Source organism: Prionailurus bengalensis, chromosome D3 (genome assembly GCF_016509475.1).
Source record: "Prionailurus bengalensis isolate Pbe53 chromosome D3, Fcat_Pben_1.1_paternal_pri, whole genome shotgun sequence".
In the NCBI taxonomy this organism is placed as follows: Eukaryota; Metazoa; Chordata; class Mammalia; order Carnivora; family Felidae; genus Prionailurus; species Prionailurus bengalensis.
This window is the reverse complement of record NC_057356.1, coordinates 10,655,986-10,682,878: the sequence shown is the minus strand read 5'-3', so window position 1 is coordinate 10,682,878 and position 26,893 is coordinate 10,655,986. Positions and strand designations below refer to the sequence as shown.

Below are 26,893 nucleotides of genomic sequence, written 5' to 3'. Positions count from 1 at the left end.
GCGCAGGCGGGGGCACGTTGACGCGGCGCCCCCTCCTCGGCCGCGCCGTTGGTACGTCCCCGCGGGCCCCGCCCCCTTCCCCGGTTCCCTGCGCCGGGGCCCGCATGGCGGCCGGCACGCGCCCGGCGGCCGGACCTCGGTCCCGTGCTGCCATGGCCCAGTGGAGGAAAAAGAAGGGGCTGCGGAAGCGCCGAGGCGCGGCCTCCCAAGCTCGCAGCAGCGACTCAGAGGACGGCGAGTTTGAGATTCAGGCGGAAGATGACGCCCGGGCCCAGAAGGTAGGAGCGCGGGGCCGGGACACACTTTGGAGCCCGAGCCCCAGCCCCCCGCATCGCCCCGCGCTTGGGTTTCCCCAGCTGGGGAAGTGGTCACAGCTGAGGGTGGGGAGAGGTCGGCTGGCCGGGGGTCGGGGGCAGGGCCGCCGGCGTGAGCACGTGCGTCCGTGCCCCTCACGCCGCGGCTCCCGATGGCCCAGAGTCTCTGCGTTCCGGGGTCCGGGGCCTGCGGGCCTTCCTGGCCGGCGTTTGGTCGCGCGCGCCTCATTGGCTACTTCTCGCCCAGGGGGCGGGTCCTCGCTCCTTTTGGTCCAATGAAAAGTGCGGGTGCCGAAACTCCGACTTGGAGAGTTTGCGGGATTCTTGTGAGGTTAAATTAAGGGGAGGCTGGGCCGCGTGGTTTGAGGCATTGACGCCGCCCTGGGTAACCAATAGTGAATTAAACATGCGTTTGCTGGCCAGGCTCCATGTGCCGGGCTCCTTGCTGAGAACTTTACATGCCTTATTTATTTAATCCGCACCCCAGCCCCTTGAGCCGAGTGCGGCCTTCCCCATTTTCCAGAGGCGGACCCTGAGGCCTAGAGGGGTTCAGGAGCTTGACCAAGACTTCGCAGCTTGTGAGCAGGAGAGTCAGGATTCAGACCTCCGGTTCCAGGGCTTGTACTGTTTCCGCTACTGAGTGCCAACTGTATGCAAATGGGGGTGTGTGTGTGTGAGCACCACTAATGCGAAAGAGCTAAAGCCCATTATTTCCCACAGCCGTGTGACCAGACGGTGTCTGACACAGAGCAGGGTCTGGATAAGTAGATGAAAGAGTGCATGTTTACATGAAGAGAGGGATCTATGCTCCTCCAGGTCAGGGACCAGACAGGATCTTACTGTGTTGCCTCACCCCAGTGAACCCAGTGCTTGGCATACAGTAGGTGCTCTATAAATGTGGAGAAATTACTAAAGCACAGGAGGGCGCAGAGCGCAGGTGCCAAAGAAGAGCCCACGGATCTGGTTCAGACAAAGAGCTTCGCCCTGTGTTCAAATGTGGCCCAACCCTGTACCGGCTGTGGAACTTCAGAGACATTGCTTAACCGCTCTGTGCCACATCTGTAGAGGGCAGAAGTTTCCACATGCATAGGAAGCAGATGATTATATGCTGCCCAAAGACTGTTGCAAGGGTGAAATTACAGTGTTCGTGCATTCTGCTCATTCAGTAAATGTTTCGGGGGCCCCAGTGTGTTCCAAGCACTTTGTTTTCACAGGGCGACAAACTTTTCCTATTCAGGACCACATGGTAAATATTTTAGGCTTCATGGGGCCACGTAAGGGCACTGTCTGCTTTGTTTGATTTTTTTTTTTTTAATTTTTTTTTTTTTCAACGTTTATTTATTTCTGGGACAGAGAGAGACAGAGCATGAACGGGGGAGGGGCAGAGAGAGAGGGAGACACAGAATCGGAAACAGGCTCCAGGCTCCGAGCCATCAGCCCAGAGCCCGACGCGGGGCTCGAACTCCCGGACCGCGAGATCGTGACCTGGCTGAAGTCGGACGCTCAACCGACTGCGCCACCCAGGCGCCCCGATTTTTTTTTTTTTTTTAACCTTTTAAATGTGTAAAATCCATTCTTAGCTCACAGCTCTGGCCCAGACAGTTGTAGGGACGATAGAGGGTCACAGAGGAAAGAACATAGACTCTGAAGCCAGGGTTCAAATCCCTGCTGACCGTGTGAGCCTGGGCAGGTCACTTCATGGCTCTGTGCCTCAGTTTCTTTCTCTCTAAAATGGACAGACTAATAGTACCTACTTCCCAGAGTCGCTGTGAGAATTAAGTGAGCTAATTTATATGAATGCTCAGAGCAGCACCTGGCTTAGAGAGAGCACCATGGAAATTTTAACCATTATCATGAATTAGTGCTCCAGAAATGTTGTTTTTTTTAATTTCTTTTAAATTTTTTTAATGCTTTTTATTTATTTTTGAAGGAGAGAGAGATAGAGCATGAGCAGGGGAGGAGCAGAGAGAGAGGGAGACACAGAATCGGAAGCAGGCTCCAGGCTCCAGGCTCTGAGCTGTCAGCACAGAGCCCGATGTGGGGCTCGAACTCACGAACCGTGAGATCGTGACCTGAGCTGAAGTCGGACGCCTAACCGACTGAGCCACCCAGGCGCCCCCAGAAATGTTATTTCTGAGAGCCAGGGGGACAGTCCTGTGGTCTGAGAAGGCTCCCCAGAGGAGGTGTCTGGGTTCAGTATAGCTGTGCCAGGACAAGTGAGAAGGTTCTGGATAAGGGGAAGGAGGCCAAGAGGAGAGAGAGAGCAGAGTGGGGACAAGTGATGGACCAGAACAGGGCAGCTTGGAAAGTCTAGTACCACACATACACTGCATGCTTTGATTGACCCTCTAGAGTTTTTGATTTTTTTTTTTTATGTTTTATTTATTTTTGAGACAGAGAGAAACAGCATGAGCAAGGGAGGGGCAGAGAGAGGGAGACACAGAATCTGAAGCGGGCTCCAGGCTCTGAGCCGTCAGCACAGAGCCCGATACAGAACTCGAACCCATGAGTCACGAGATCACAACCTGAGTCAAAGTCGGACGCTTAACCGACGGAGCCACCCAGGCGCCCCTAGAGTTTTTCATTCGGGCTTTGAATGACAGGCCAGAATGACAATGATGGTGACACCCCAGGCATGTGTTGGGTGCTGTTCTAGGCTTTCTACTTAACCCATTTAGTCTTCACAACACCGAGGGAGGCGTGTGCCATGGTCCGTCTTCCACGTTTCCCAGTTGGGGAAACACAGACTCAGGGAGATAAAGTCTCTGGTCTGAGGTCTCACAACTGGTAAGTGACAGTTGGGATTGAAAGCTAGGCAGTCCGTCTACACAGCCCACTCTCTGACCCCCTGCCCTGCCCTGGCCCGGTTGTAGGAGAGCCCTTTCGCAGAGAAGTCACGTGATCTGGCAGGGGCGACATCGGCCTGAATGTGGGGGGGACGTCCGCAGCAAGACATTCCCTGTCCCCCGTGGTCTCTTTGTACCTGGAGTGACACCGCCTCTCCGTTCCTCCCTCCCAGCTGGGACCTGGCAGACCCCTGCCCGCCTTCCCCACCTCGGAATGCACCTCAGATGTGGAGCCCGACACCCGGGACATGGTACGAGCCCAGAACAAGAAGAAGAAGAAATCCGGAGGCTTCCAGTCCATGGGTGGGTGATCACGCCAGGCATCCGGGGACAGTGGGGCAGTAGGAGCAGGGGCTCGTCATGCCCTCTGCGGTCCGCGACTGATGTCTGCTCTGGGCCCAGCACTGTGGCATCCGTTCGGTGCACTGAGGCCTGGCCCAGCGAGAGAGCGATTAAAGCAGTGCTGGCGACAGAACGGGCCAGGACATTCGGGGATTTACTGCATGACAGAATGCGTTTCAGAGCAGAGGGAGGGAAGGTGGAATAGCTGGGTGGGACTGGGACACCTGGCTCGCTGGAAATAACGCTAAACCCTCTTTCTTGCTCTTTACAAATCAGTAGCACCCGGCACAAAGATTTAAATGTCAAGGTGAATATTTTTGTAATTCTAAAAAAAAGAAGCCCTTTGTGAGTATGATCTGAACATCGTCCAATTTGACTTGTTTTCAATCAGACATACGTATGGCAAAAAACGCTGTAAACTGAGTTAAAGTAAATGCTGTCTCAGGGATATACTTGCAGCCTTTCGGACAGATACAAGGTTGATATCCTTGATATACAAAGAGCTTTTACGAATCAATAAGAAAAAGATACCCTGATAGAAAATTGGGTGAAGGAAATGAATAGTCGGCTCGCAAAAGGAATTTAGACAGCAGGTTCACGTACTAAAACTGTGCTAAATTTCATCAATAATTAGAGAAAAAGCAAATAAAAACATTTACACGTGGCTACTTTCTGCCTTCCTGCATTGTAAAAATGAAGGATTGACCAAAAACCAGCTACAACCACGGTACTTCCCTGTCCCCAGGCCTCCTTTTGCCGTCCCATTGCCACAAGGCCCGTCCCATTCAGTCTCTAAAGGCCACCTCCCCCACGCGGGACCACATGCTTCGTTTGTCAGCATCCTCGCCCGTGCCCATCACGGGCCCTGGCAACTTACCACCCTTTCTCTTATCTATAGAAAATTTGAAATGTATCAAAAACTAGAAAACAGTGAGCTCCCGGTACCCATTGCCAGTTTCAACAGTTAGTCCTGTGTCCTCTGTCCCCGTCTTCCCGGAGGATTGTGAAGCGAATCGCAGACATCCGCTCTGGTATCCCTGAATAATTCCCACATGCCTCCAGGAGACGCAGGAGCTTACCACGCCTGAACAGGCACAGCTCCCCAGCACCCTGCGAGCCCCCGCCACTCTCAGACCCCAGTTGTGTGGTGGCACTAAGTGTGTTCAAAGCAATCCCCAGGAGGTTCGTGCCCTCCCCCCCCCCCCCCCCCCAGTCAGCAGGTGCGTCTCCCGAGTCTCTCTCAGTTTTATTCTGTCGCTTTTCTTTTCTTCTGGCTGTTAATTTGTTGATGACACAGTCATTTGTCCCGTGTAGTTTTCTGTAATGGGCCCTAGGGTCTCCCCTCCCCCTGACCATCCCTGTGTCTTTCCCAGGCTTGAGCTACCCAGTGTTCAAGGGCATCATGAAGAAGGGCTACAAGGTGCCAACACCCATCCAGAGGAAGGTACGAGATGGGGCAAGTTAATGGAGTTGGGGAGGAGGGGATGACCGACTTGGTCCTCCTGTCCAGCCTCTTGACACCCACCCCTTGTCCCGGCTGTCACGATGATCCCCTCTTAGTCTGGCTGAAGCCCCACACAGCTGGTCCGTTTCACAGGTGGAGAAAGTCGGGCCTCTTTGCCATTCGAGCCTCCCCCTGGCTGCCTACCTCTGGGCCCCCTCCCGGGCAGCTCACAGGCACCCCATTGTCACCCCCTGCTTGTGGGTGTTGTCCTCAGACATTTGGCCAAGATGTAGACAACGATTCTCTGGGGTCCCAAGGAGGAGGAGGATGAGACAGGGAGGTAGAGTCTGGCTTGACCTAAAGAACGGTGTTTCAGCCACGGAAAGAGGTGGGGGTAGTGAGCTGCCTCTCCCTGCAAGTGTACAAATAAGCCTTGGCAGGAATGGGCTCAGGACTGGGCAACAAGCCCCTTCCCACTTAACAAGAACCCCAGTTCGCCCACACCCCGGGGGACTCGACACCCTGGATCGCGTGGAGCTGACCCTACCCTTCCCCTGCTCATGCCTCCAGACCATCCCGATGATCCTGGATGGCAAGGACGTGGTGGCCATGGCCCGGACGGGGAGCGGCAAGACGGCCTGCTTCCTCATCCCCATGTTTGAGCGGCTCAAGACCCGCAGCGCCCAGACTGGGGCCCGTGCCCTCATCCTCTCGCCCACCCGCGAGCTGGCCCTGCAGACCATGAAGTTCACCAAGGAGGTGTGTTGGCGCCGGGGCCGCTGGGCTGAGCTGGGGCCGGTCAGGGAGGCCTGCACGGGCTGAGTCATCTGTCTCTCTCTCTCTCTCTCTCTCTCTCCAGTTGGGCAAGTTCACAGGCCTCAGGACCGCCCTGATCCTGGGCGGGGACAAGTAAGTGTGCCCTTGCCCCGTGCCATGGTCACCACCATGAAAGCATACCCCGTGTCTCCAGGGTATCAGATTGAGCCTGGGTTGCTCATGAACAGTGTCCCTGCACACTCCTCAAAGGAGGGAAACGTGCAGTAAAACACCAGGAATTTCCCACACAACTCCGACCGAAGTTCTGGAACTTGGACCGAGGATCCGGGGCTCCTGAAGGAGCCACCAGTGCACAGGGTCAACTAAATGGGTAGCTCGGTTGTATGTGTTTTAATACGTGCACATACTTGTGAGCTGTTGCCCAGACATCAGGGAGGTCTGTAATCGCCCCAGTTGAGAAAGTGTGCTGGTACCACCTTCTGGCGTGTGTGTGTGTGTGTGTGTGTGCGCGTGTGCGTATGTGCAGTCAGCACACTTGTCCCACAGATGAGCACCCTGGGGAAGTGGGGGCTTGTGATCGCCAGAAACGCCTCCCTGGGCTGTGCTAGGCCGCACTCAAAATTCTGGCTCCCCCAGGGGTCCCGAGGATGTGTCAGAGGAGGACTCAAGTTAGGGCTGTGTGCCCAGGGGTCTGAAGGCAAGGACGGGAACCCGGTGGGAGTTCTTTGTGGTATCAGTCCTTCTGTCTGTTTGAACTTGTAAGTCTTGTCAGGGCAGTGCCTCTGCCTAGTACGACAGCAATAGCCTTTCCCCGCGTCTGAGCCTCGGGTTGGGGTGTGGGCCTCGCCTGGGTGTCTGGTTATGGAGAGGGACTAAAGTGACCCGTTCCGTCTCGCTCTCACCTCCTCTCCCCCCTAGGATAGAAGACCAGTTTGCAGCCCTGCACGAAAATCCCGACGTGTGAGTTTGGGTTGGGGATGGCGGTCTGGGGCCCCTTCCCCGATGGCCGACTGCTGGGGAGTGCGGGGAGGGCTCTGCCGGCGGCCCTGGCCCCGGGTGACCCAGCCCGCACCCCCCCTTCCAGAATCATTGCCACCCCCGGGCGCTTGGTGCACGTGGCTGTGGAGATGAACCTGAAGCTGCAGAGCGTGGAGTACGTGGTGTTCGATGAGGCAGACAGGTGAGGCCGCGGGTGCCCCGCCGTGCACCCGCGTCAAGGCTGGCTCCAGGGCCGGGAGGAAGGACTTTGCCGGGAGAGACCTGCGTGGCCTGCCCAGAGCAGTGCTTTCCCAAACGTGGGCCACAGACCCGAGGCGGCACCGGAGCTGACACGGCCTTCTGGTTTTTATTTTGCGTTTGCCTCCGGTATTCCCTTTTAGGGGCACCAAAGACAACAGCAAAACAACCAACAGGCGGTGTCAGAGAACTAGACAGGAGCACACGGCTGGGAGCACAGATAGGGGTGGGATCACATAGCAGCCCTGTGAATTCGGGTGAATCTGAGGGTCCGTGGGCCTTGGCGGGCTCATCCACGGGCTGGGGACCCAGCGGCCTGTGCGGGCAGGTGCTGGGAGAGTCGGTACCCGAGGATACGAGACGGGGGCGGGGGCTGCCCGCACTGGCTTCAGCGTGACCCTGCGCATTCCTGAGAACAGACACAGTTTTTAGGTCGGTGCTGCTGGGGCTGAGGAGGTCACGTGGAGAAAAGGGGAGCCGGAGAGCGAGTGGAGCACGTGGGCCGCACGCCAGTCCGCGTGGCAGAGTGCGGTGGGGGCCGGGGCGCGGGTCGGGGGCTCGCGGGAACGGAAGCGCCTCTCCCGACCCCCGCCCTCTGTCCCCCAGGCTCTTCGAGATGGGGTTTGCCGAGCAGCTGCAGGAAATCCTCTGCCGCCTCCCCGGGGGCCACCAGACGGTCCTGTTCTCTGCCACGCTGCCCAGGCTGCTGGTGGAGTTCGCCCGGGCCGGTGAGTGAGCCGGGCCGCCGCTGGGGGTGGGGGCCGGGCGGGGGGGTGGGGGGGGCGGGGCTTGGTTTTGTGACTCCCTCCTCCCACCCCCCCCTTCCCTGTGCCGACCGACCGCAGGCCTCACGGAGCCCGTGCTCATCCGGCTCGACGTGGATGCCAAACTCAACGAGCAGCTTAAGGTGAGGCTCCGCCCGTGCCCCTTCCTGGGCCCGCGGCCGAGGCCGCGGGAGCCCACCCTCGGCCGCCCCTCTCCCCGCAGACCTCCTTCTTCCTTGTGCGCGAGGACACCAAGGCCGCCGTGCTGCTCCACCTGCTGCGTACCGTCATGCGGCCCCAGGACCAGACGGTGGTGTTTGTGGCCACCAAACACCACGCGGAGTACCTCAGCGAGGTGAGAGGGGCCCTGAGGGAGCCGGGACGGGGTTGCCCAGGGCCGCCCTCCCGGGGGCCAGCGCCTCCTCCGAGGCCCCCCCCTCCCGGAGCTGCAGCTCCGTGTGCGGCCACCAGAGGGCAGCACCAGAGCTGGATGCAGGCCAGGGCCGGAGCCCTTTTGTTCTTTAACTTTTTGTCGTGAAGAATTCTGAACGCACACTAACATCGGCAGATGGCGTGACTGACTCCCAAGTACTCGGGTATCAGCTCGCAGCCGCTCTTGAGTTCTCTGATCCTCCCCCGCATCCAGGTTATTTGGAAGTACATCCCCCACAATCCTACCGTTTCTTGTAGGTTTTCAGTGTCCCCCAGATCTCACATTTTAAAGTGGAGACGTACCCTGCAAGCTGAAAGCTGTGTAAGGAAGGCGTCCTAAGCTCACGAGAGCAGCTTTTTTTTTTTTTTAGTGTTTATTTTTGAGAGAGAGAGAAACAAGAGACAGAGAGCAAGCAGGGGAGGGGCAAAGACAGAGGGAGACACAGGATCCGAAGCAGGCTCCAGGCTCCGAGCCGTCAGCACAGGGCCCGACGCGGGGCTCGAACCCACGGAGCATGAGATCATGACCTGAGCCGAAGTCGGATGTTTAACCATCTGAGCCACCTGGGCACCCGTTACGGGAGCAGCCTAATGAGTTTTTCCATACATATATACCTGTGATCCTTGGCGTGGGGCAGTCCGCGTGCCCCGGAGGCTGCTGGGGCCCCTTGCCAGTCGTCACCACCTACCCCGGGTTGGCCCCACCTGGGGTCTGTGTTCTGAGGACGCAGCTCAGTGGGTTTCACTTGGCTGATGCGCTTTTAACGGTGGTTCCTCCGTGCAGCTGCTGGAATCACTGATGAGTAAAACCAAAGTAGTAGTTTTTGAAGAGCAGTTCACACCGTCACGGCCCTTCTTGCGTTCCAGGCCCCGCGCTCAGCCCTGTGTGCATATTTGCTCATGTAATCTTCACAGCAAGGCTACAAAGAGGGAACTCTCAGTCTCCTTATCCTACAGATGAGGAGAGTGAAAGCACAGAGAGGTTAGGTAACTTGCCCAAGGTCACACAGCTTCTTAGCGGCAGAGTTTGTGTCCTGGGCCGGTACTTCTCTAGGGGAGACCTCAGCACCTGTCCTCTGCTTTGGTACTCAAAACAGCCCTGCAGAGACGTGGGGTGAAGTCCCCTTTGTGCTGATGAAGACACCAGGCTGGACCTACCCCCAGAGCTGGGACTGAGACCACAGGGACCCGACCCCAGAACCCTTGGTCCTACCACCACACCGTGGCACCCCCGCCATGGCCTGGCCTCCTCTCCCGCCTCCCGCCTCCCGCCAGCCTCCTTACCCCTCTCCCTCCCTCTCGTCTTCACTCCGCGCAGCTGCTGACGACCCAGGGGGTGAGTTGTGCGCACATCTACAGCGCCCTGGACCAGACGGCCCGCAAGATCAACCTCGCCAAGTTCACCCACGGCAAGTGCTCCACCCTCATCGTGACGGACCTGGCGGCCCGCGGCCTGGACATCCCGCTGCTGGACAACGTCATCAACTACAGCTTTCCTGCCAAGGGCAAGCTTTTCCTGCACCGCGTGGGTGAGGAGTCGGGAGCTGGATCTGGGCCCCGGGTGGGGGCCGTGACCGCGGGGCTTGGAGCCACAGCTGGAGAACTCGAGGGCCCATGGGGAAGGGCCCATGCGTTCGCATCTCCGGGGCACGGCGCGGGCACGATCCCCACGGCTCTGAGCGCCGATCTTCCCACTTTGACTCCCCGTCCTAGGCTCGCTGCCTCCCTTTGCTGTCATGGTGCCCGATGACACATCCCCTGAGCCCCTCCTCCTCACAGCCCTCTCCCTGTAACTCTGTCACTTTGTCTGGTCAGCTCGTCTCCTTTAAACCTTCACACAGTTTAGACACCCGCAGACCCCTCTGCCTCCTGTTCACCCACGGTGGACAGGAGCTCCTGACTTTGTCGAGTCTGCGCATGGGGCCCCCCTTCCTCTCAGCCCTCCCGGGCCAAGTACTCTTTAATCTCCAGTGATAAAAGTAAGGCACGCACATAGCAGGAAAACTACAAAATGAAACAGAGCAATGGAAGGCAGTGAGTCGCGTGCCTCTCGTTAGTGATGTGATGGCCACTCGATGGTCCCCCAGCGCTCCTGTGGGGCCAGGTGCCAATGTTTTACTCACTCTTTTTGTCTTTGTGACAGCCCTGTGTAGCGGGTGTCAGCGGCATCAGCTCTGTTTCACAGATGAGGAAGCTGAGGCCAGGGAGGTTAATAACTGGCCGGGGGTCATACAGGTAGCAAAGTGGGGCGGCTGGGGCTGGAACCCCTTCTTCACCGCCATCCCTTCTTGCCTCCCTGGTGACATGGCTGTCACTTTGCTGTGTCCCTCGTCACTGCTGTCTTTTTAAAAACAGCAGTAAAGCGTACATAACACACAGTTACCGTTTTTAGGGGTGAGGTCAGGGGCAGTGAGTACGTTCGTATGGCTGTGCACCCATCGCCACCAGCCACGTCCAGAACCTTTCCGTCTTTCCAAACTGAAGTTCCGTTCCCATGAAACACAAGCTCCCCATCCTCCCTCCCCCAGCCCTGGCCACCACCATTCTGCTTTCTTTGTCTCCTCTTCACTCGCAAAGGTGCGTGTTGAATTTGTAAATGCCGGTAAGGTAACCACGCGTCCGTGAGAGAAGAATCTGGCCGGCAGGTTCCGTGTATTCAACGTCATTGAATGAGTAAACGGTGGCCACCCGTGGTGGGCCCCGGGAGAACCGCCTCCACCTCCGGTCGGGGTGTGTGGGAGGCGCCATCTGGGTCCCCTGCTGCGGGTCAGGGGGCCTGGTCTCCCTTTGGTTGCTGCTTGTGGTGCCCTGGTTCCCATGGCTCTGGGGAGGGGTGGCTTGCAGGTTCCTTGTGGGGTCCACAGAACCCCCCCAGGGGACTTTCTCCTGTGCTCTGTGACCGAGTGTGAGTCAGACCACCCCAAATGAACCTCCTGAATATGGAGACACTTTGTTTTTACGAGAGGCAGAAACAAGCCCAAAGGAGGGTCACCCTGGGGTTCGCTTAACACAGACCGAGAGTCGCCGGATATTCCTTCCTGTAACCTGTTTCTTCCATCAGTGTACGTCGTGCGCGTTTTTCGCTCACCATTAAGCATCATTCTGTGACGGGTGGGCAAGTTGTGTTTGTAAAGGACCAGAAAGTAAAGATTTGAGGCTCTGGGGGCTTATAGTGTCCGTGATCTCTGCCCTTGTAGCGTGAAAGCAGCCCTTGAAAATACGTAAATGAAGGAGCGAGGCTGTGTGCCTGTGAAACTTTATTTACACAAATAGGGGTCCGGCTTTGGTCACCGGCCACAGTGTGCTGGCCCCTTCCCTCGCCTGTATAAGTCCCACCCTGGGGTTTCCAGCTCGTTCATTTAGCCAGTTCTCTGTCAGGTCTTTGGGGGAAGATCTCCCAAAGTGGGGACACTGCACACTTCTGATGCTGACGACGAGCGAGGTGCCTTATCTTTGTTTCTGCCGACTTCCCAGAGCGCGGCGTTGGCTCGTGTGCTCGTGCAGGGAACCCCGGTGATCGTTGGTGCCCCTTCTCCTTTTGTAGTTGGGGACAGCGGCTCGGTGAGGTGCGGCCTTGGCCTGGCTTGCTGCTTTAGAGTGGGGCCAGTGGGACTCATGCTGGGCCGTGGAGTCCCTTGTCTTTGCTTCAACTTGACCTTTTCTTCCCACAGGCCGTGTGGCCCGGGCGGGCCGAAGTGGCACAGCCTACTCTTTGGTAGCTCCAGACGAGGTCCCCTATCTGCTGGACCTGCACCTGTTCCTCGGCCGTGCTCTCACCCTTGCCCGCCCCCATGAAGGGCCCTCAGGTGAGCAGAGGCCGGGGCACCGGGACAGGAGTTCCTGTGGGTCCCCTGTGGGTTGCTGGTGCAGCCCGGGGTGACGCTGTCCTGGCTTGGGGAGGAGGTAGGGCTCGATTTGGCCCCGGGGCGAGATCCCCGTATTTTAAATTCAGGATTTCACATAAAAGTCCAGGTTTCTGATGTCTTTTGGAAAACAGGTCTGGCTGTGCTGAGTCTGCCTTTTCCTGGGGTTGCTGTGCAGGCAGTGCTAGGCCACATGCCTGGATAGATGCCCTCCTTCCTCTCCCCCCCCTGCCCCCCGTTCACTGCAGCCTTCACCCCCCACTTCTTTTGTGTGCCCAGCCGCTGGAGGCATATGTTTGAGACCCTGCACTTAACTGAGTTTCTGGGGCAGTCTCAGGCAGGTAGAGGGAGACTCGGGTTTAGGCCGAGCTCACAGAACTTTCCTTCGCTCTCTGTGGGGTGGGATCATGTAGGGCAGGAAACGGTGGTCATGGCAGCCTCCACCTATGGGCCTGCCACCCGTCGAGCCCTCAACGCACACGTTCTCGTGCGTTCGTCGGAGAACTTGTGAGGCCAAGCCACGCACCCCGCGTTCCTTGTTACCGCGCAGGGAGGCGGGAGGCCCGGTGTAAACGGACCCTGTGCTCGGGGCCTGGACACGGCATACGGCCCTGCACGTGCTCGCCGGGCACCCACCGTGCGCCGCCTCTGTGCCTCGGAGCGTCAGGAGCCCCTGCGGCCGAGCCCCTGGGCCCGGCACCCAAATGCCATTCTGGAGCCTGTGGCAGACCCGGATCGACACCGGGCGGCGGGGGTGGGAGGGGCAGGGAGAGGGAAGGAGCCCCCACAGCAGCGTCCCAGCAAATGTCACCCACAGAGTGGTTGGCTTTCAGTGGAGACCATCCTGCGTCTGCCTGAGCGCCAGCCTGGGTGGGTGGCCTGGCCCGGGGCCGACTTCGTGCAGAGGAAGGAAGGCCGGCCGGCAGGCTCCTGACTCAGCGTGGGGGCTGAAGAGCTGCTGGGCAAGACTCCCGACCCCTGCTGAGCCTCAGTTTCCTCCTCCGTAAGGGAGTGTCGTGGCGATTCGGTAGTCTTGTGGGCGAGTCGGCAGAAGGCCAGTAGCCAACAGCTCGGGCTTTGCAGGTCATACGGTCCGTGGCACCTGCTCAACCCTGCCCTTGGAGCACAAGTTAGCCAGGGGCAGTGAGAAAACGGATTGATGGGGCCGAGTTCCAGTAGAACTATATTCGTAAACGCAGGCGGCGGCCCTGGGGCCGTAACCGTGGGCGCCCGGTTGAGCACATCCGCGCGGCTGGCGGTGGGAGCTGCTCCGTACCTGCGGCTCATTTCGTGATTCTGGGGCTGGTGAGGGGAGGGCCGGCCGCAGGCCGGGGCCGGGCCGGACGGGCTCTGCGTGTGTGCTGGCAGGTGCGGTCGGTGAGGACGGGGTGCTGGGCCGGGTGCCGCAGAGCGTGGTGGACGACGAGGAGGGCGGCCTCCGGAGCGCCCTGTCAGCGTCGCTGGAGCTGCGGGGCCTGGGCCGGGTGGCCGACAACGCCCAGCAGCAGTACGTGCGCTCCCGGCCCGCGCCCTCGCCCGAGTCCATCAAGAGGGCCAAGGAGCTGGACGTCGCGGGGCTGGGCCTCCACCCCCTCTTCAGTGAGTCCCTGCTTGGGGCACGGGACGGGGGGCAGTGGGTGGGCCCCGCTGAGCCTGCCCCTGGCCTCACACCTCCTCCCCACGCCCACCAGGCTCGCGCTTCGAGGAGGAGGAGCTGCAGCGGCTGAGGATGGTGGACACCATCAAGCGCTACCGCTCGCGGGCGGTGAGTAAGGGGGTGAGAGCACACGGGGGGCGGGGTGAGGCCCTCTGCGGCCTGGGGTCACGCGGCGGCCGCCGTGGAGCCGGGACTCTGGCCGAGCCCCCCGCCCCCAGCGGGACCCCGGCGGGGCTTTCCTTGGGAGTTTGCAGGTTCTTTGTTCTCAGCTCTGGTTCATCGGTATCTCTAGAGACGCCTCCCGTGCTAGAACCATCCCAGCTGGTCTGCAGTAGGTTCACCATGTGGTAGCCATCCCCTGCCACTTCCAGAGGGGTAGACTGAGGCTCACGGAGGGGAGTGACGTGTCAGAGGCCCGGAGCTGGCTTTCAGTAGCCTCTCATCCCCTCTTGACGCCCCCTGAGCACCCCACCTGGTGCCTGTGCGGGGCACGTGTGGAAACGCAGAGAGACCTTCCCGGGAGTGGGCAAGCCAGGCAGCCAGTATCAGGGAAGGAGAGCTGGAGAGTGTCATGGTTACGAGCACTGGTTTCAGAGCCATGTGAACTGGGCTTAAAATCCCACGCTGGCTTGTCTCAGCTGTGTGACCTTGGGTTGGTTACTTGCCCTCTCTGGGCCTCCCGTTTCTAATGGTGAAACGCAGGTAATGAGAATAACCACCTCGTTGAAAGGGCTTGGAGAGAAATGCCATAGGGAGCTCCCCAGACTGGTGAAGGCAGGGCCGGGGAGGAGGCGGCCCGTGGCTGAAGGACTCCTGTGTCCCCTCCGCAGACCATCTTTGAGATCAACGCCTCCAGCCGGGACCTCAGCAGCCAGGTGATGCGCGCCAAGCGGCAGAAGGACCTCAAGGCCATCGCCACCTTCCAGCAGGGGCGGCAGGGGCGGCAGGGGCAGCAGGAGGGCCCAGCTGGCCCAGGCCCAGGCTGCCCGGCACCCCGGGAAGAGAGGCCTGAGGAGGAGGAAGAGGCAGCGGGAGAGAGTTTGGAGGTATGAGCTCCACCCTGGGGACCCTAGATTCTGGGCCTGGGGGGGGTAGGGGCAGAGGTGGGGCTGTTCTCAGGGCTCTGAGCAGTCGCTGAGGGTGGATGCCGGGCCCCACCCCTGACACGTGCAAATCGGTAACTCGGAGCCTCAGCCTCCCCGTCGCTGAGTGGTCCCTGTGCCTCACCCAAAAGCCCGGTGCCGGAGGCGTCTCAGGATCCAGGATCTTCAGGGTGGGTGCCCTGTGTAGACCTAACACCCCACGGAGGTCTGGGGGGTCACTGCTGTCAGAGGCATCGGAGGTCCTGCAACAGGACGTGACGTGCGGCCCCCACGCCGAGGTGACAGGCAGCCTCTTGGTGGCTCAGCTCGGCCTTTGCCACCAAGTGCATTTCAGGGAAGCTCATTTTCAGAACCTCGTGGACCAGGGCACAGCAGCCAGTTGACAACGGTCCCTGGTCTTGGGCCCGCAGGGCAGATTCACGGCAGCACCCAAGGGTCCCTAGTGCCGGCCGTATCATTGTCATCGTCACTGTGACCATCTCAGCCTGAGGCCCGGGACAGGAGGAAAGGGGCAGAGGGGACTCTTGGGAGCAGTGGGGCATGACGCAGGCAGCTTCAGACGTGGGACCTTCGTGCCGGAAGGCGGGCCGGGGGGACACGGACAGCCTGTCCGCCTGGTGGGCGAGGTCCTGGATCTGCTCGTCCACCAGGATGTCCCTCTTCTATTTGATTTGGACGGAGGGCTCAGCAGCCAGAAACTACGGGTGAAAACCCTGGGACTAGTCCATACTGTGCAGAACCAGGCCAGGCCCAGAGACGGGCAGGGCCTTGCCTTGGTCACGCAGTCTGAGGGACCAGCCTGGGTCTGGAAGGTGGGTCTTGCCCCGCTTGGCACCACAGCCCCCCTCTCCCCCACCCGGTCTGCTCTGCCGGTGCTGAGGCGGTGCCGGAACGCGGACGAGGAAACTGAGGGCGGAACTGGCAATACCAAACTTCTAGCCCCTGGCTCTCGACTCCGGCTGGACTGGAGGGTGGAGAGGCCAGCTGGGCTCCCCGGGGGCTGCCGGTGTGACCGGGGCCTCTGTCCGCCAGGATGTCTTCACAGAGGTCATAGGCCGGAAGCGGCAGCAGCCGGGACCTGAGCGGGGAGCCAAGAGGCGGAGGGAGGAGGCCCGGCACCGGGACCGGGAGTTCTATATCCACTACCGGCCCAAGGATTTTGACAGCGAGCGGGGGTCAGTGGCTGGCTGGTCCTGGGGTGCGGCAGGTCGGGCCTGATGGGCTCGCCGTTGACCCTGTGACCTGTTACCCCCCCCCGGCCCCCTGCAGCCTGAGCATCAGTGGGGCTGCGGGGGCATTCGAGCAGCAGGTGGCTGGTGCTGTCCTGGACCTGATGGGGGATGAAGCCCAGAACCTGACCAGGGGACGGCAGCAGCTCAAGTGGTAAGCGAGCGAGCGAGCGCCCTCTGTGCCCCCGCCTGCCACGTGGTCCCACGCAACAGGCACGTGGCCCCCTGCCCATTCTGACTCCTGTTTGATCCTCTAGAGCGGGAAATCCCCCCCCCATTTGATTGTGCACAGCCTAGATGGTGACCCCCCCCCGTGTTGTCCCACGTGATCACACACGGCGAGGACAGTGACCCCACCCCCACCCCCACCCCCACCTCTCACCCCCTGAATTTCATCATACACAACAGGGTATGACCCATCTTGACCCATCTGTCCTTTTTGCCAGCTCATCTTTCTAGACCGAGCTCGTGACCCATTTCTCCCATTTGGACTCTGGTTCCAGAGGAGTGATAGGACCCCACCCAGGGTCGCAGAGCCAGGAGGTGGCAGAGTAGGATTGGGAACCCTCCCAGAGGGGCCCCTAACACTGTTCCAGGCCCCCCAGTTCCCGGTGACCCCACACCTGGGCTGCCAGGAAGAGACGAGGAGGGGCAGGGAACAGGCCTTTACTGAGCACTTGCTGCGTGCTAGGCACAGGCACGCTGCCTCCCTTGAGTCCTCTCAGCCACGCAGTGAGAGGGCTGGGGTGGAAACAGGCACCGAGGGCAAGCGGGCCGCCCCGGCCCCCTCCCTCCATGGCAGTCCTCCCAAGCCCCTCTCCCGCAGGGACCGTAAGAAGAAGCGCTTTGTGGGACAGTCAGGCCAGGAAGACAAGAAGAAGATCAAGACGGAGAGTGGCCACTACATCAGCAGCTCCTACAAACGGGACCTGTATCCGGGGGGTGGGGCCAAGCTTCTATCTAGCGTCCCCTGGAGGTGGGAGCTGGGTCGGGGGTGGGGCCCAGGGGGTGGGGCCAAGCGGCTCCTGCTGCCCCCGCCCCCCAGAGGTGGGACCTGTGTCTGCCAGCCGGGCAGGACCTGCTACGTAGGTGTCTAGGGCACCAGGGTCCAGTACGCAGCCTCCTTAACACCGTTTCCCAGCTACCGGAAGTGGAAACAGAAGCAGAAAGTCGATGATCGTGACTCAGAGGACGAAGGGGCATCCCAGCAGCGAGGTCCAGAGCGAAGAGGGGGGAAACGGGGCAGAGGCCAAGGTAGGACGGTCCTCAGAACAGAGTGGCAAGTGGCCCATTGGATCATCTGGGCACTTGATTCCCTTTGATCGGGGCCTGAGCCCTTGGGCCAGCGCCAGGCTGCAGTGGGATTTGAACGGGCTGTGTCGGCAGGGCCTGCGCTCCCCAGGCACAGCGTGGTCAGCTGCCCTGCACGCCAGGGCCGGGTCGGCCCTGTGGGGCAGAAAGGCCACCTGGTAGCAGCACTCAGGACCCCTGCCATGGCCTGAGGGGCGACGGCCCCCGTGCTGCCCCCACCTCTGGGAGTGAGCTTGCTGTCAGAGGGCTCCCCCTTGCTCTGGGGGAACGGCCTCTATGCTGGGCACGCCACATGTGACCTGGGGGCGAGAAGATACAACGTCTTCTAGGCGAGGGCAGCGACCCGGCCTGGGTGCTCCCATCCAAGGCCTCCCCGCAACCCCGCGGGGCTGGTCACTGCCTCTTGGGTGCCTCTGCATCCGGGCCCTGTTCCATGTCCCAGCTGCTAGACTCGTCCCCATCCTCACTCTGGGCCTCCTGGAGGCTGTGCTCCCTCTCTGTCGGCACTCCTCCTCCTGGGCTGGGCCTCCCCTGTCCGTCCCTCTCCGTCTGTCCGTGGTTTTCTCAGAAGCGTCCTCTCTCTGGGTCTCAGTTTCTGTCTTTCCGTCTGTGACTCTAGATCCCTGTCCCTGCTCCTGTCTCTCTTCATTCTTTCTCTGTCTTCTTTCTTTGCATCTCTCGGTTGTTCTCTGTCCTCTCTGTCTCGTGCTGTCTCCCTCATTGTTTCTGTTCCTCTCTCTCCACACACATCTCCCAGTGCTGGTCTCTCCCCCTCCCTGTGTCTCTATGTCTCTTCCCTCTCCGTGCCTCTGTCTGTGTCTCCATCGCCCTGCGCCTCTGTGATGTGGCCCTGCCTCCGCTGGGCTCTCTCAACCCTCGCTGCCCAGCCCCTGCCCACCTGGGATGGAGCAGACGGCTGTTCTGGGCTTGCGGGCGGGCAGCTTGTGGGGAGGGGAGGATGGCCTGGGGGCCTTGGGAAGGAGCAGCTGTTCTCCCTCGAAGCTTTGTCCCCATAGGAGGTGACGGGCCCCTGTCAGGCGCCCCGGCCCCAGTGGAGACATCTGGGGCCGCCTTAATGATCATCTGTGTGGGAGCCCTGAAAAGGTCACTCTCGTGGGAAGGGAGGAGCCAGGCAGGGAGAGGGAACATGGTAGAGGAGGGGGACCCAGAGCTTCGTGGGGAGCCAGGAGGCAGGGGCTAAGTGCCCTTCTGGAGACCTGGGAAAGCAGCCCGGGTGAGGCCATTGACCTGGGCTGCTGCCACTTTGCTGTGTGACCCTGGGCAAGTCCCTTCCCCTCTCTGGCCTTCTGTGACTGCTCTGCTACCAAAGGAAGGTTAAGCTAACAAGCCTAAGGCATGCAATCCAGGGAGACAAGGATTCGAGTCTTTGTCCACCATTGCTGGGTCCCCAGTGCCCGCCATAGAGCACATGCTCAAGAAATCTTTGTTGGATGATCTGTAATCGTGATAATTAACCTCAGGAGGGTCTTCCTCTGGGCTAGGCCTTGTTCTGAGCACTGTCCACATAGTAACTCGTCTGCTCCTCGTTGGGACCCAGTAGGCAGGTGCTATTATCTGTCATTTAGAGTGGGGAACTGAGGCTCAGAGAAGTTAAGTGACTTGCCCGAGGTCCAAGAGGTCTCAGCTGGGATTTGAACCCTGGCAGGGTTGGCTTGCGGTTCTGTGCTATTGACCACAGCAGCAGACTGTGTAAGCTTTATTGAGCACCTAAGACGTGCCAGACCCTGGGGCCACAGCAGTGAGCACAGCACGGGAGTGGGGTCCCCCGAGGGGCGGTCTGGAGGCCCCCGGAAGGGGAGGAGCCGGGAGCCATCCCGGAGGCTGAGCTCCTTGGATCCCTGTCCTGGCAGGCGCGTCCCAGCCCCGCACCCCAGCTGGCCCTGCAGGCCGTGTGCGCTCAGAGCTCAAGACCAAGCAGCAGATTCTGAAGCAGCGGCGCCGAGCCCAGAAGTTGCGCTTCCTGCAGCGTGGGGGCCTCAAGCAGCTCTCCGCCCGCAACCGGCGCCGCGCCCAGGAGCTGCAGCAGGGCGCCTTCGGCCGGGGCGCGCGCTCCAAGAAGGGCAAAGTGAGGAAGAGCATGTAAGGAAGGTGGTCCGGCCCCCCGGGCCCAAGCGCGGACATCGGCAGACGTCCCCTGTCTACACCGCGCGCCTGGCCCGTGCCGGGCGCTGGCGGAGCTCCCCGCCGGCGCCGTCATCCGTGAGGAGTGTCGTGTGGCCACGGAGCGCCAGCAGCCTCTGCCCAAGACGAGACATTTAAACGGTCTTTGAGGGCGCACGGGAGTTTGCCAGCGAGGTCGGGACGGCCAAAGCCCGAGTTGGCGACCCCGCCGCTGCCGCTTCCCCGCGATCTGGGTGGTTCCTGAGCCCGGGGGTGGCGGCCACACGGGGCCGAGCCCTGAGTGCCTAAGGCCCGGTGATGTATTTTTAATGTAATAAACCTTTATCAAGCACCCCCCGTGGAGCAGGAGCACAGTCGGCCCAAGGAGCAGGAAGGGACAGGGCCCTGAAGAGCTGCGAGGGCATGGGCTGGGGGAGGGGAGGGGAAGTGGGGTGGGGAGCAGAGGGCTCAGCTGTTCGCCTCCAGCTGTGAAGGAGTTAACACGTCCCCACCGCACCACAGAGGTCAGAAGCTGTCCTGGCCTCTGCCCTCCAAGCCTTGGGGTCCTGGGACGGTCAAGGCAGCCTCCGGCAGCTGGGTTCTCAACTGTGCCCGTCCACAAGAGAGCCTTCGTGAGCAGGCGCCCCGCAAACGGGTGTTTGCTGTGTGGCTCTCTTGCCGACGCTGTTTTACTCACCAAACACCCGCCTAGAATTTGCCAGAATTTGCACCAGGCTTCGTTCCAAACACCTGACAGACATCAGCTTGTTTAATGCCGTGACTGTCCTGGGAGGCAGGACCCGGTGCCAGGCCATGTGGTGGATGAGGGACTGGTGCCCCCCAGCTAGCCCACATTTATTTAGTTCTTGCTGTATACCTCTCATGCACTTCCCACGGCAGCCCCAGGGGGCACGGCCGTCCCATCTTTCCGGTGAGAGCCACTCAGCACATACCCCACAGGAAGTGTGCACTTCCTTTCCAGGGGGCCCCCCTGTCCCCCTGCTTACCTGGGTCAGGGCTAACAGGCAGGTGTGGGCTTGGCCTGCCCAAGACTGGCCAGCATGGCAGAGAGGTCCAGAATGAACAGCTTCACCTGGGGGTCCCCAGCACAGCCAGAGTCCCATCCCAGCCCCCGAGGGTCCCGTCCCCACCCTCCACCCCAGGATGCTGCAACGCAGGGTTTGGGGGTAGAGACCCCTATTAAAAGCCAGCAACGTGCTGGTTACCAGCAGCCGGCGAACCTGCCCTAAGCTGTTCTCGGTTCTTTGGGTCTCCGTCCCAACCCCCCAAATGGTTTGTGGTTGTCGGCAGGTACCCTCATAGTTTCCTAGCTGGCTATCACTTGCGTTACAATTAAAAGTATTTTTATTTGCGACGATTCGTTTCCCCCTTTTTAAACAGATCGGGCATATTCACCTGTGTCTGGTCTGCTCTCCGAACACTCCCAGATTTTGTCCTAATTAAACTTATTTATTGATACGAACTTCATGAACGCCCATGGGTCCCCTGGCAAGAGCTAGAGCTTGAACGAACTCATCTTTGGGTTCTCCCTTAGCGTTTGTCACAGAGAGGGAAACTATATTTCTAACAAAAATTGGAGAGAGTTAGGTTACCCCTTGTCGTAAGTGGAGGACAACTGGGAAAATGCTACAATGAATGCAAAACCCAGTCTCTGCATTCTGGTTGGCCGCTGTCGCCTCCACGGGGTGTGAGGCCCAGGCCCAGGCCCAGAGACCAGAGAGCACTACAGGGGTTAAAGGTAGAGTCGCCCCACAACGAGCCTTTCTCTTTGGTAGAATCGGGGTTGGTTGAAAAGGGACGGGCGTTCGCCTGCTACGTCATAACTGCGCCTCTGTCCCTCCTGGAGTCGTGCACCGCAGGGTGCTGGGCCACACTTGGGAGAACTGGAGACATCCATCCCTCTCCGGGTGTGGAACAAAGGTAGGCTCCCGGGGCCCCAGTTCCTGGCGTTTGGTTGGGGTCGAGGGTGCTGGGCGCAGGACAGGAGTGGCAGGGGCTGGGGTGCCTCCTTTTGTGTTTCTTCCGCTTAAAGGAACCATGCTCTGGGTCCCCATTAGGAACAACAGAGGGGTCCGAAACCCCCTCCCTCTGTAAACCATGTCACATACCTCTGTACACCATGTCACATATTCTGCAACCTTGCAAACCTGAACGACTTGGGCCACAGTGCCATTGGTGGTGCCCTTGTGCAGAAAGACGAGGGCACGGCCCCGCCCTCCCTCTCCCTGGGGAAGCAGAGGCCTGTCCCTGCCAGGAGCAAGGGTGAGTCTCAACCTGGTTTCTTATTGATGTCACACTTGTAATGCTGTCTGACCCTGGGACGAAAGACAGACTCTTGGCCTAAAGTACAATATCGTCACACACCTCGGCCCTTGGGCGCAAGTGAGAGGCCTGGGACCCAGAGAGGGGCCTGGCGGCTTGCTTCTGGCCACAGACCAGATGCCCCGCAGAGCCAAGACCAACCCAGCCGCCTAGGCAGGGTTCCCAGGTGGCCACAGAGCCCACATCCCCCCCACCCCGGGGGGGGGGGGGGCTGGAAGTGTGTGCCCTGATCACAGAGGGTCATACTGAACCCGGAGACTTCAGGCACTGTGAAGCTCTGAATCTGGGGGTTGGAGGGCACGTAAGGAGGGAGCTCACCTGCTCCAGCTGCCCCTCAGTGTCCTCGATGTCCAGGGCAGGCGGGTGCGTCTTGTGCCGGCACACTAGCTGGAACAGGTTGAGCGCTGCCATCCTAGTGCGTCCCAGGAGAAGGGTCTTCTCCGCCCCCGTGTTCTGGATCTGAATCCACTTGGATTCCTGCAGAACACCCCGCCCCCTTCCCCGATCAAGGTTTGGGCCTGCTGAGGAGGGTGGGGGGAGCCCCCTCCCTTCCCTCCAGTCTGGCGCGCCGGGGCGCCTCCGGGAGAGGAGTGCAGGAATTGGGCGTCAGGTTGGGCTAGGACTGGCCTCCTGTGTCCGGAAGCGCGTTCAGATGCTGGAATCCGCCCGTTAGCGCTGCTCCCCTCTGGGGTAACCACTGCCTTCTGCTCTTAGCACTCGTGGCACTCCTCTCCGGAGGTGGGAGGCTGGGGTCCCGGGTGCCCACCTCCTCCCTCCCGGCCGTACCCAGCGCAGCGTGCGCTCCCTCGCGGCCTCCAGGCGCTCCAGCAGCTGCACTCGCCGCTGGCCCTGCCCGAGCAGCTCGCTCTGCCCCGCGTCCCGCAGCCGCTGCAGCCGAGCGCGCGCCTCCTCCAGCTCGGCCAGCCGCTGGCGCTCCGTGAGCCTCAGCGCCGCCTGCATATCGACCAGGCCGTCGAAGCGCGCCACCAGCTCGGGGACCTCTTGGAACTAGGGTGCGGTCAAGATGGGGACTCAGCCGGCCCGCAGCCCCCTCCCCTCCCCCCGCCATCTGGCCCCCCGGCGCCTCCTCGGTTAGCCTACGTGCAAAATGAGGGTATCACACGGCCCCTACCCCAGAAACGAGGACTGCTCTCGCCCCTCCCCACCCCAGCATAAAGCCTAGCCAACTTCACTGCCTGTGATTAATATTCATGTAGTGTTCATGTATTGTTCAACTGGTATCTATTGAGTGCCTGGGCACACCCCCTCCTTCTCCTGTGTGTCCCTGAGTGAGAGTTACCATTCTGAGCCTCAGTTTCCCCGTTTGTTAAAATGGGGGGGGGGACCCGGGTTTCCCCCATGCGGTTGACAAGAACAGGACTTACATCACCGGGCGTTGGGGAGAATTCAGAGCAAACCTTGTCCCTGGCATACAGTCAGTGCTCAATAAGTGGTGATTCCTGGCATACAGTCAGCGCTCCAGTAGTGCACACCCAAAGCCTTTCCAGAGGCCACCCGACCTGGTAGCCCGGCTGCATGGGGGCGCCGAGCCCCAAAGCCTCCGCAGGGTACTCACCTCCGGCAGCTGCTCCAGCACTCGCCCCAGCAGGCGCGCGCAGGGCTCCAGGCGCTCCAGCCGGCACCGCAGCCGCGCGCGCTCCCGCTGCAGCTCCTCGAACTGGGCCCGAAGCCGTAGGGCCTCCGCCTCCCGGCGGTCCGCCTGGAGCCGCTCCTGGGCCGCCCTCCGCAGGGCGCGGCTGCGCCGGGCCTCCGTGTCCTGGGGAGGCGGACAGAGCGGAGGCGACCGTCCTCGGGACCCGGGAGCCCGCGGGGCTCGCTGCTTCCACCGCCCCAACTCTTGGCGCGCCCAGCCGTGGTAGCAGGCAGGTGGCCCGTGGGCAGAGTGAGCAGTAGCTCTGATTTTGGTCCCTCTCCTCTCCCCCACGCTTTTTGAAAACTCGAATACGACAGACGGTGCGTGTGTATTTCCTACTCTACAACCTCTTGTATTAGTCAGCACACTTTTAAAATTCCCCAGCGAGGCTGCCCCTGCAGGATAGAGACTCCGTGACCCGCTGACCTGCCCCCCCCCCAGCAGTCTCCACCTACCTGCAGGAACTTGTCAAAGCGCACAAAGGACCCCTTTAGCTCCTGCTCCTTCTGTTCCAACTGTTCCCAGCGCTCTTTCAGCGCTGCTCTCGTGGTCTGGAACACCTGGGGGAGGTGAGGAGTGGGTGTCTGTGTGTTTGGGGGTCCAAGTTATCCAGTACTTTCAGGATCCTACTTATCTGTTGCTCCTGAGCTTGTCCGCACGCCCCTGCTCAAACCCGCCCATGGCTCCCACCACCCCCGATGAAGCCCAAATGCCCCCCACCCCCCCGCAGCCAGCTTCCCTGTGCGTCCTTCTGGCCTCATCTCACCCGCTTCCTCTGACACTCTGCCTTCCAGACGTTCATCCACCTGTGTTTTGTCCTTGCCTTCCAGTTTTGTATGTGCTGTTCCCTCTGCCCGCTTCTCCTTCCTCACCCCACCCTCCTTTACTGGCTAAGCCGACTTGCTTGCCCTTTCCCAATCCCCAAGACATTACTTCCTCCAGGAAGCCCTCCTTGACCACCCCTTCGTGGAGATAGAGGCTTCCTCTGGGCTCCCGCAGCGTCTTCTCGGTGCTTCCCCACCTGGACACTTGTGGTTTTTTTGCTCTGGGGTCCCAAAACGTCTCAGGGACCGCAGTGGAGGCTCACCTCCTTCTGGGCCTGCAGGCCTCGGTCCGCGTCTATCAGCTCCTGCCTCTTCTCCAGGAGACGCAGCACTGGCGGGAAGTGGTCCACACTTTGCTCCGGGATCTTCCTGGAGGAGCTCCAGGAGGAGGCAGGGATGAAGGAGGCAGAAGGTGGGGCCCCCAACCCCCCCCCCAACTAGTGCCTGAAATACCCCCATTAGCCCCACGCTAGCTGCTGAATTTATTGAATTCATTCAATAAATTGTACCGAGCACCTACTCTGTGCCAGGCATCTTTCCAGGCACCGAGGGGTGCAGGTGTGCACAAGGCAGACAAAATCCCCACCTTCCAGAAGCCACCAGGCTGCTGGGGGGGCAGAGCACACAGAAAACAAACCTAACAATGAATAAGGCTAGGCCGTGGTAGGTGCTCAGAGGAAAAATTAAGCAGACAAAAGGAAATCTTTTCCTTTTTAAAAATTTATTAACTTATCTTTATTTTATTTTTATTATGTGTTAATTTTTGAGATAGAGAGACAGGGAGAGAAAATGAGCAGGGGAGGGGCAGAGAGAGAGAGGGAGACAGAGGATCAGAAGCGGGCTCCGAGCTGACAGCAGAGAGCCTGACGCGGGGCCCGAACCCACAAACCGTGAGATCATGACCTGAGCCGAAGGCAGTCACTTAAGCACCTGAGCCACCCAGGTGCCCCCCCCTTTTTTTTTTTAATTTTTTTTTCAACGTTTTTATTTACTTTTGGGACAGAGAGAGACAGAGCATGAACGGGGGAGGGGCAGAGAGAGAGGGAGACACAGAATCGGAAACAGGCTCCAGGCTCTGAGCCATCAGCCCAGAGCCCGACGCGGGGCTCGAACTCACACACCGCGAGATCGTGACCTGGCTGAAGTCGGACGCTTAACCGACTGCGCCACCCAGGCGCCCCTTTTGAAAGAGAGAAAATGTGCACACAAGCGGAGGGGCAGCGGAGGGAGGAAGAATTTTTTTTTTTTAAGTTTATTTACTTATTTTGAGAGAGAGAGAGAGAGAGCGCGCGTGCATACGAATTGGGGATGGGTAGAGAGAGGGGGAGAATCCGAAGTAGGCTCCAAGCTATCAGCGCAGAGTCTGACACGGGGCTCAATATCACGAACCTGAGTGAAAATCAAGAGTAGGAGCCTTAACCGACTGAGCCATCTAAGCGCCCCAAAAGGAAATCTTTCGACAGGGAGATGAAAAAGTCTCTCAGAGGAGACTCTGAGGTCGTCTGGGCAGAGACGCGAAGGGCAAGGGGGAGTGAGCATGTGGACACCTGCAGGGCACAGCCAGTGCGAAGGCCCTGAGAGAAGGACCTTGGTTTGTGGAAGAGCTGGAGGCTGCTGTTGGGGGGCAAGGGCCGTCAGAGAGGCAGGGCAGCCGCCGGGAGACCGGTGACGGGGTTCCGGGATAACACAGAGATAGTGTGGTGCTGGTCAGGTGGTTGTAGGGGAGAGGTGAGGAGGGCAGGTTCCAGCTACAGCTGCTGCTGCGATTGGGGGTGGGGGGAAAGGAGAGAAGGATGAACTCAGAGCCGGAAGGCGGGGGCTGGTGGAAGTCTGGATGGGGCGCAGGGGAGACCAGCTCCTTGCTGCGGCCAGGCTGCGTTGGGAAGGCTGTTCGGCCTCCCTCAGACGTCCCTGGGAGGGCTCCAGAAGGAGGCTGGGATCTGGAGGCATGCTCTGGGGTGGGGGGGGGGGGGGCGGGGGCGCAGTGCTGCACACAGCCCTCCACGGTGCTGTGTAGAGAGCAGAAGGGAGGCTCCAACAGAATGAGCGGGAGGGCCTCCCCGGCACCGGTCCGGTCCAGACCGACACTGAGCTTGGGCCCCTCGGTCACTGCTGAGCACAAAGCAGGCACCCGACAAGCTTCCTCTACTCCTCCTTGAAAGCGCAGAGCTTTGCAGGGATTCCCATCTCAGTGCAAAGGATCTAATCGCAGCCGCCGGATGGCAGCCAGGGGTGGGGATCCGGAGCAGAGGCTGTTAACCCAGCTCTGCCCTAACTAGCCCAGAGACCGGTTTCCTCTGAGCCTCAGTTTCTTCCTCTGTGAAGTGGGGACAGTAATACCCCAGCAGGAGTTGCCCAAGGAAGCCAGACGCCACGGGTGGGCGAGAGGAAGGCACGGGTCATCCCGCCCGCTTCTGCCCTCCTTCCAGCCCTCCCTGCCATTCCAAGACACTCACGCAGGCAGTTTCTCTTGCAAGGCCAGTCGGAAATATTCCTCCCAGGGCACTGCCATTGTGCCGGCAGTCACCGGGGCTTTCTTTCCACGGATGGAGTTTTGCACCAGCCCAGGGGGCCCTGGGGGTTTCTGATGTTCTGATGGAGGGCAGTGTGGCAGCGGGCTTTGTGCTCCGCAA

At 60.2% G+C, this 26,893-nt stretch overlaps 2 protein-coding genes across 2 annotated transcripts; one reads left to right on the top strand and one right to left on the bottom strand.

Annotated features, from left to right (window-relative positions):
* The first annotated feature begins 104 nt into the window (after positions 1–104).
* DDX54 (DEAD-box helicase 54) lies at positions 105–20,812 on the top strand. Its single transcript, XM_043557663.1, has 20 exons — positions 105–278; positions 3,334–3,463; positions 4,876–4,946; positions 5,517–5,705; positions 5,806–5,855; positions 6,642–6,683; positions 6,808–6,903; positions 7,566–7,687; positions 7,805–7,866; positions 7,947–8,078; positions 9,474–9,684; positions 11,827–11,961; positions 13,387–13,617; positions 13,710–13,783; positions 14,506–14,721; positions 15,811–15,953; positions 16,048–16,161; positions 16,834–16,938; positions 17,149–17,261; positions 19,190–20,812. The coding sequence occupies exons 1-20, from the start codon at positions 105–107 to the stop codon at positions 19,420–19,422; spliced, it is 2,643 nt and encodes an 880-aa protein (XP_043413598.1). The 3' UTR covers positions 19,423–20,812.
* On the bottom strand, positions 20,458–26,893 carry CFAP73 (cilia and flagella associated protein 73). Its single transcript, XM_043557666.1, has 7 exons — positions 26,717–26,893; positions 24,524–24,629; positions 23,892–23,996; positions 23,359–23,559; positions 22,569–22,790; positions 22,101–22,259; positions 20,458–20,532 (listed from the first exon to the last, which is right to left on the bottom strand). Exons 1-7 carry the CDS (start codon positions 26,770–26,772, stop codon positions 20,458–20,460), a joined length of 924 nt encoding a protein of 307 aa, XP_043413601.1. The 5' UTR covers positions 26,773–26,893.

Bases quoted from the DNA above. Each gene is read 5' to 3' on its own strand.
- DDX54 (XM_043557663.1), top strand. From the start codon at position 105: ATGGCGGCCGGCACGCGCCCGGCGGCCGGACCTCGGTCCCGTGCTGCC. The intron at 5,856-6,641 runs GTAAGTGTGCCC...TCTCCCCCCTAG, and splicing joins CTGATCCTGGGCGGGGACAA to GATAGAAGACCAGTTTGCAG. The intron at 8,079-9,473 runs GTGAGAGGGGCC...CACTCCGCGCAG, and splicing joins ACGCGGAGTACCTCAGCGAG to CTGCTGACGACCCAGGGGGT.
- CFAP73 (XM_043557666.1), bottom strand. From the start codon at position 26,772: ATGGCAGTGCCCTGGGAGGAATATTTCCGACTGGCCTTGCAAGAGAAA. The intron at 23,560-23,891 runs GTAGGTGGAGAC...CCGCCTCCCCAG, and splicing joins GCTTTGACAAGTTCCTGCAG to GACACGGAGGCCCGGCGCAG. The intron at 22,260-22,568 runs GTACGGCCGGGA...GGTGTTCTGCAG, and splicing joins GGGAGCGCACGCTGCGCTGG to GAATCCAAGTGGATTCAGAT.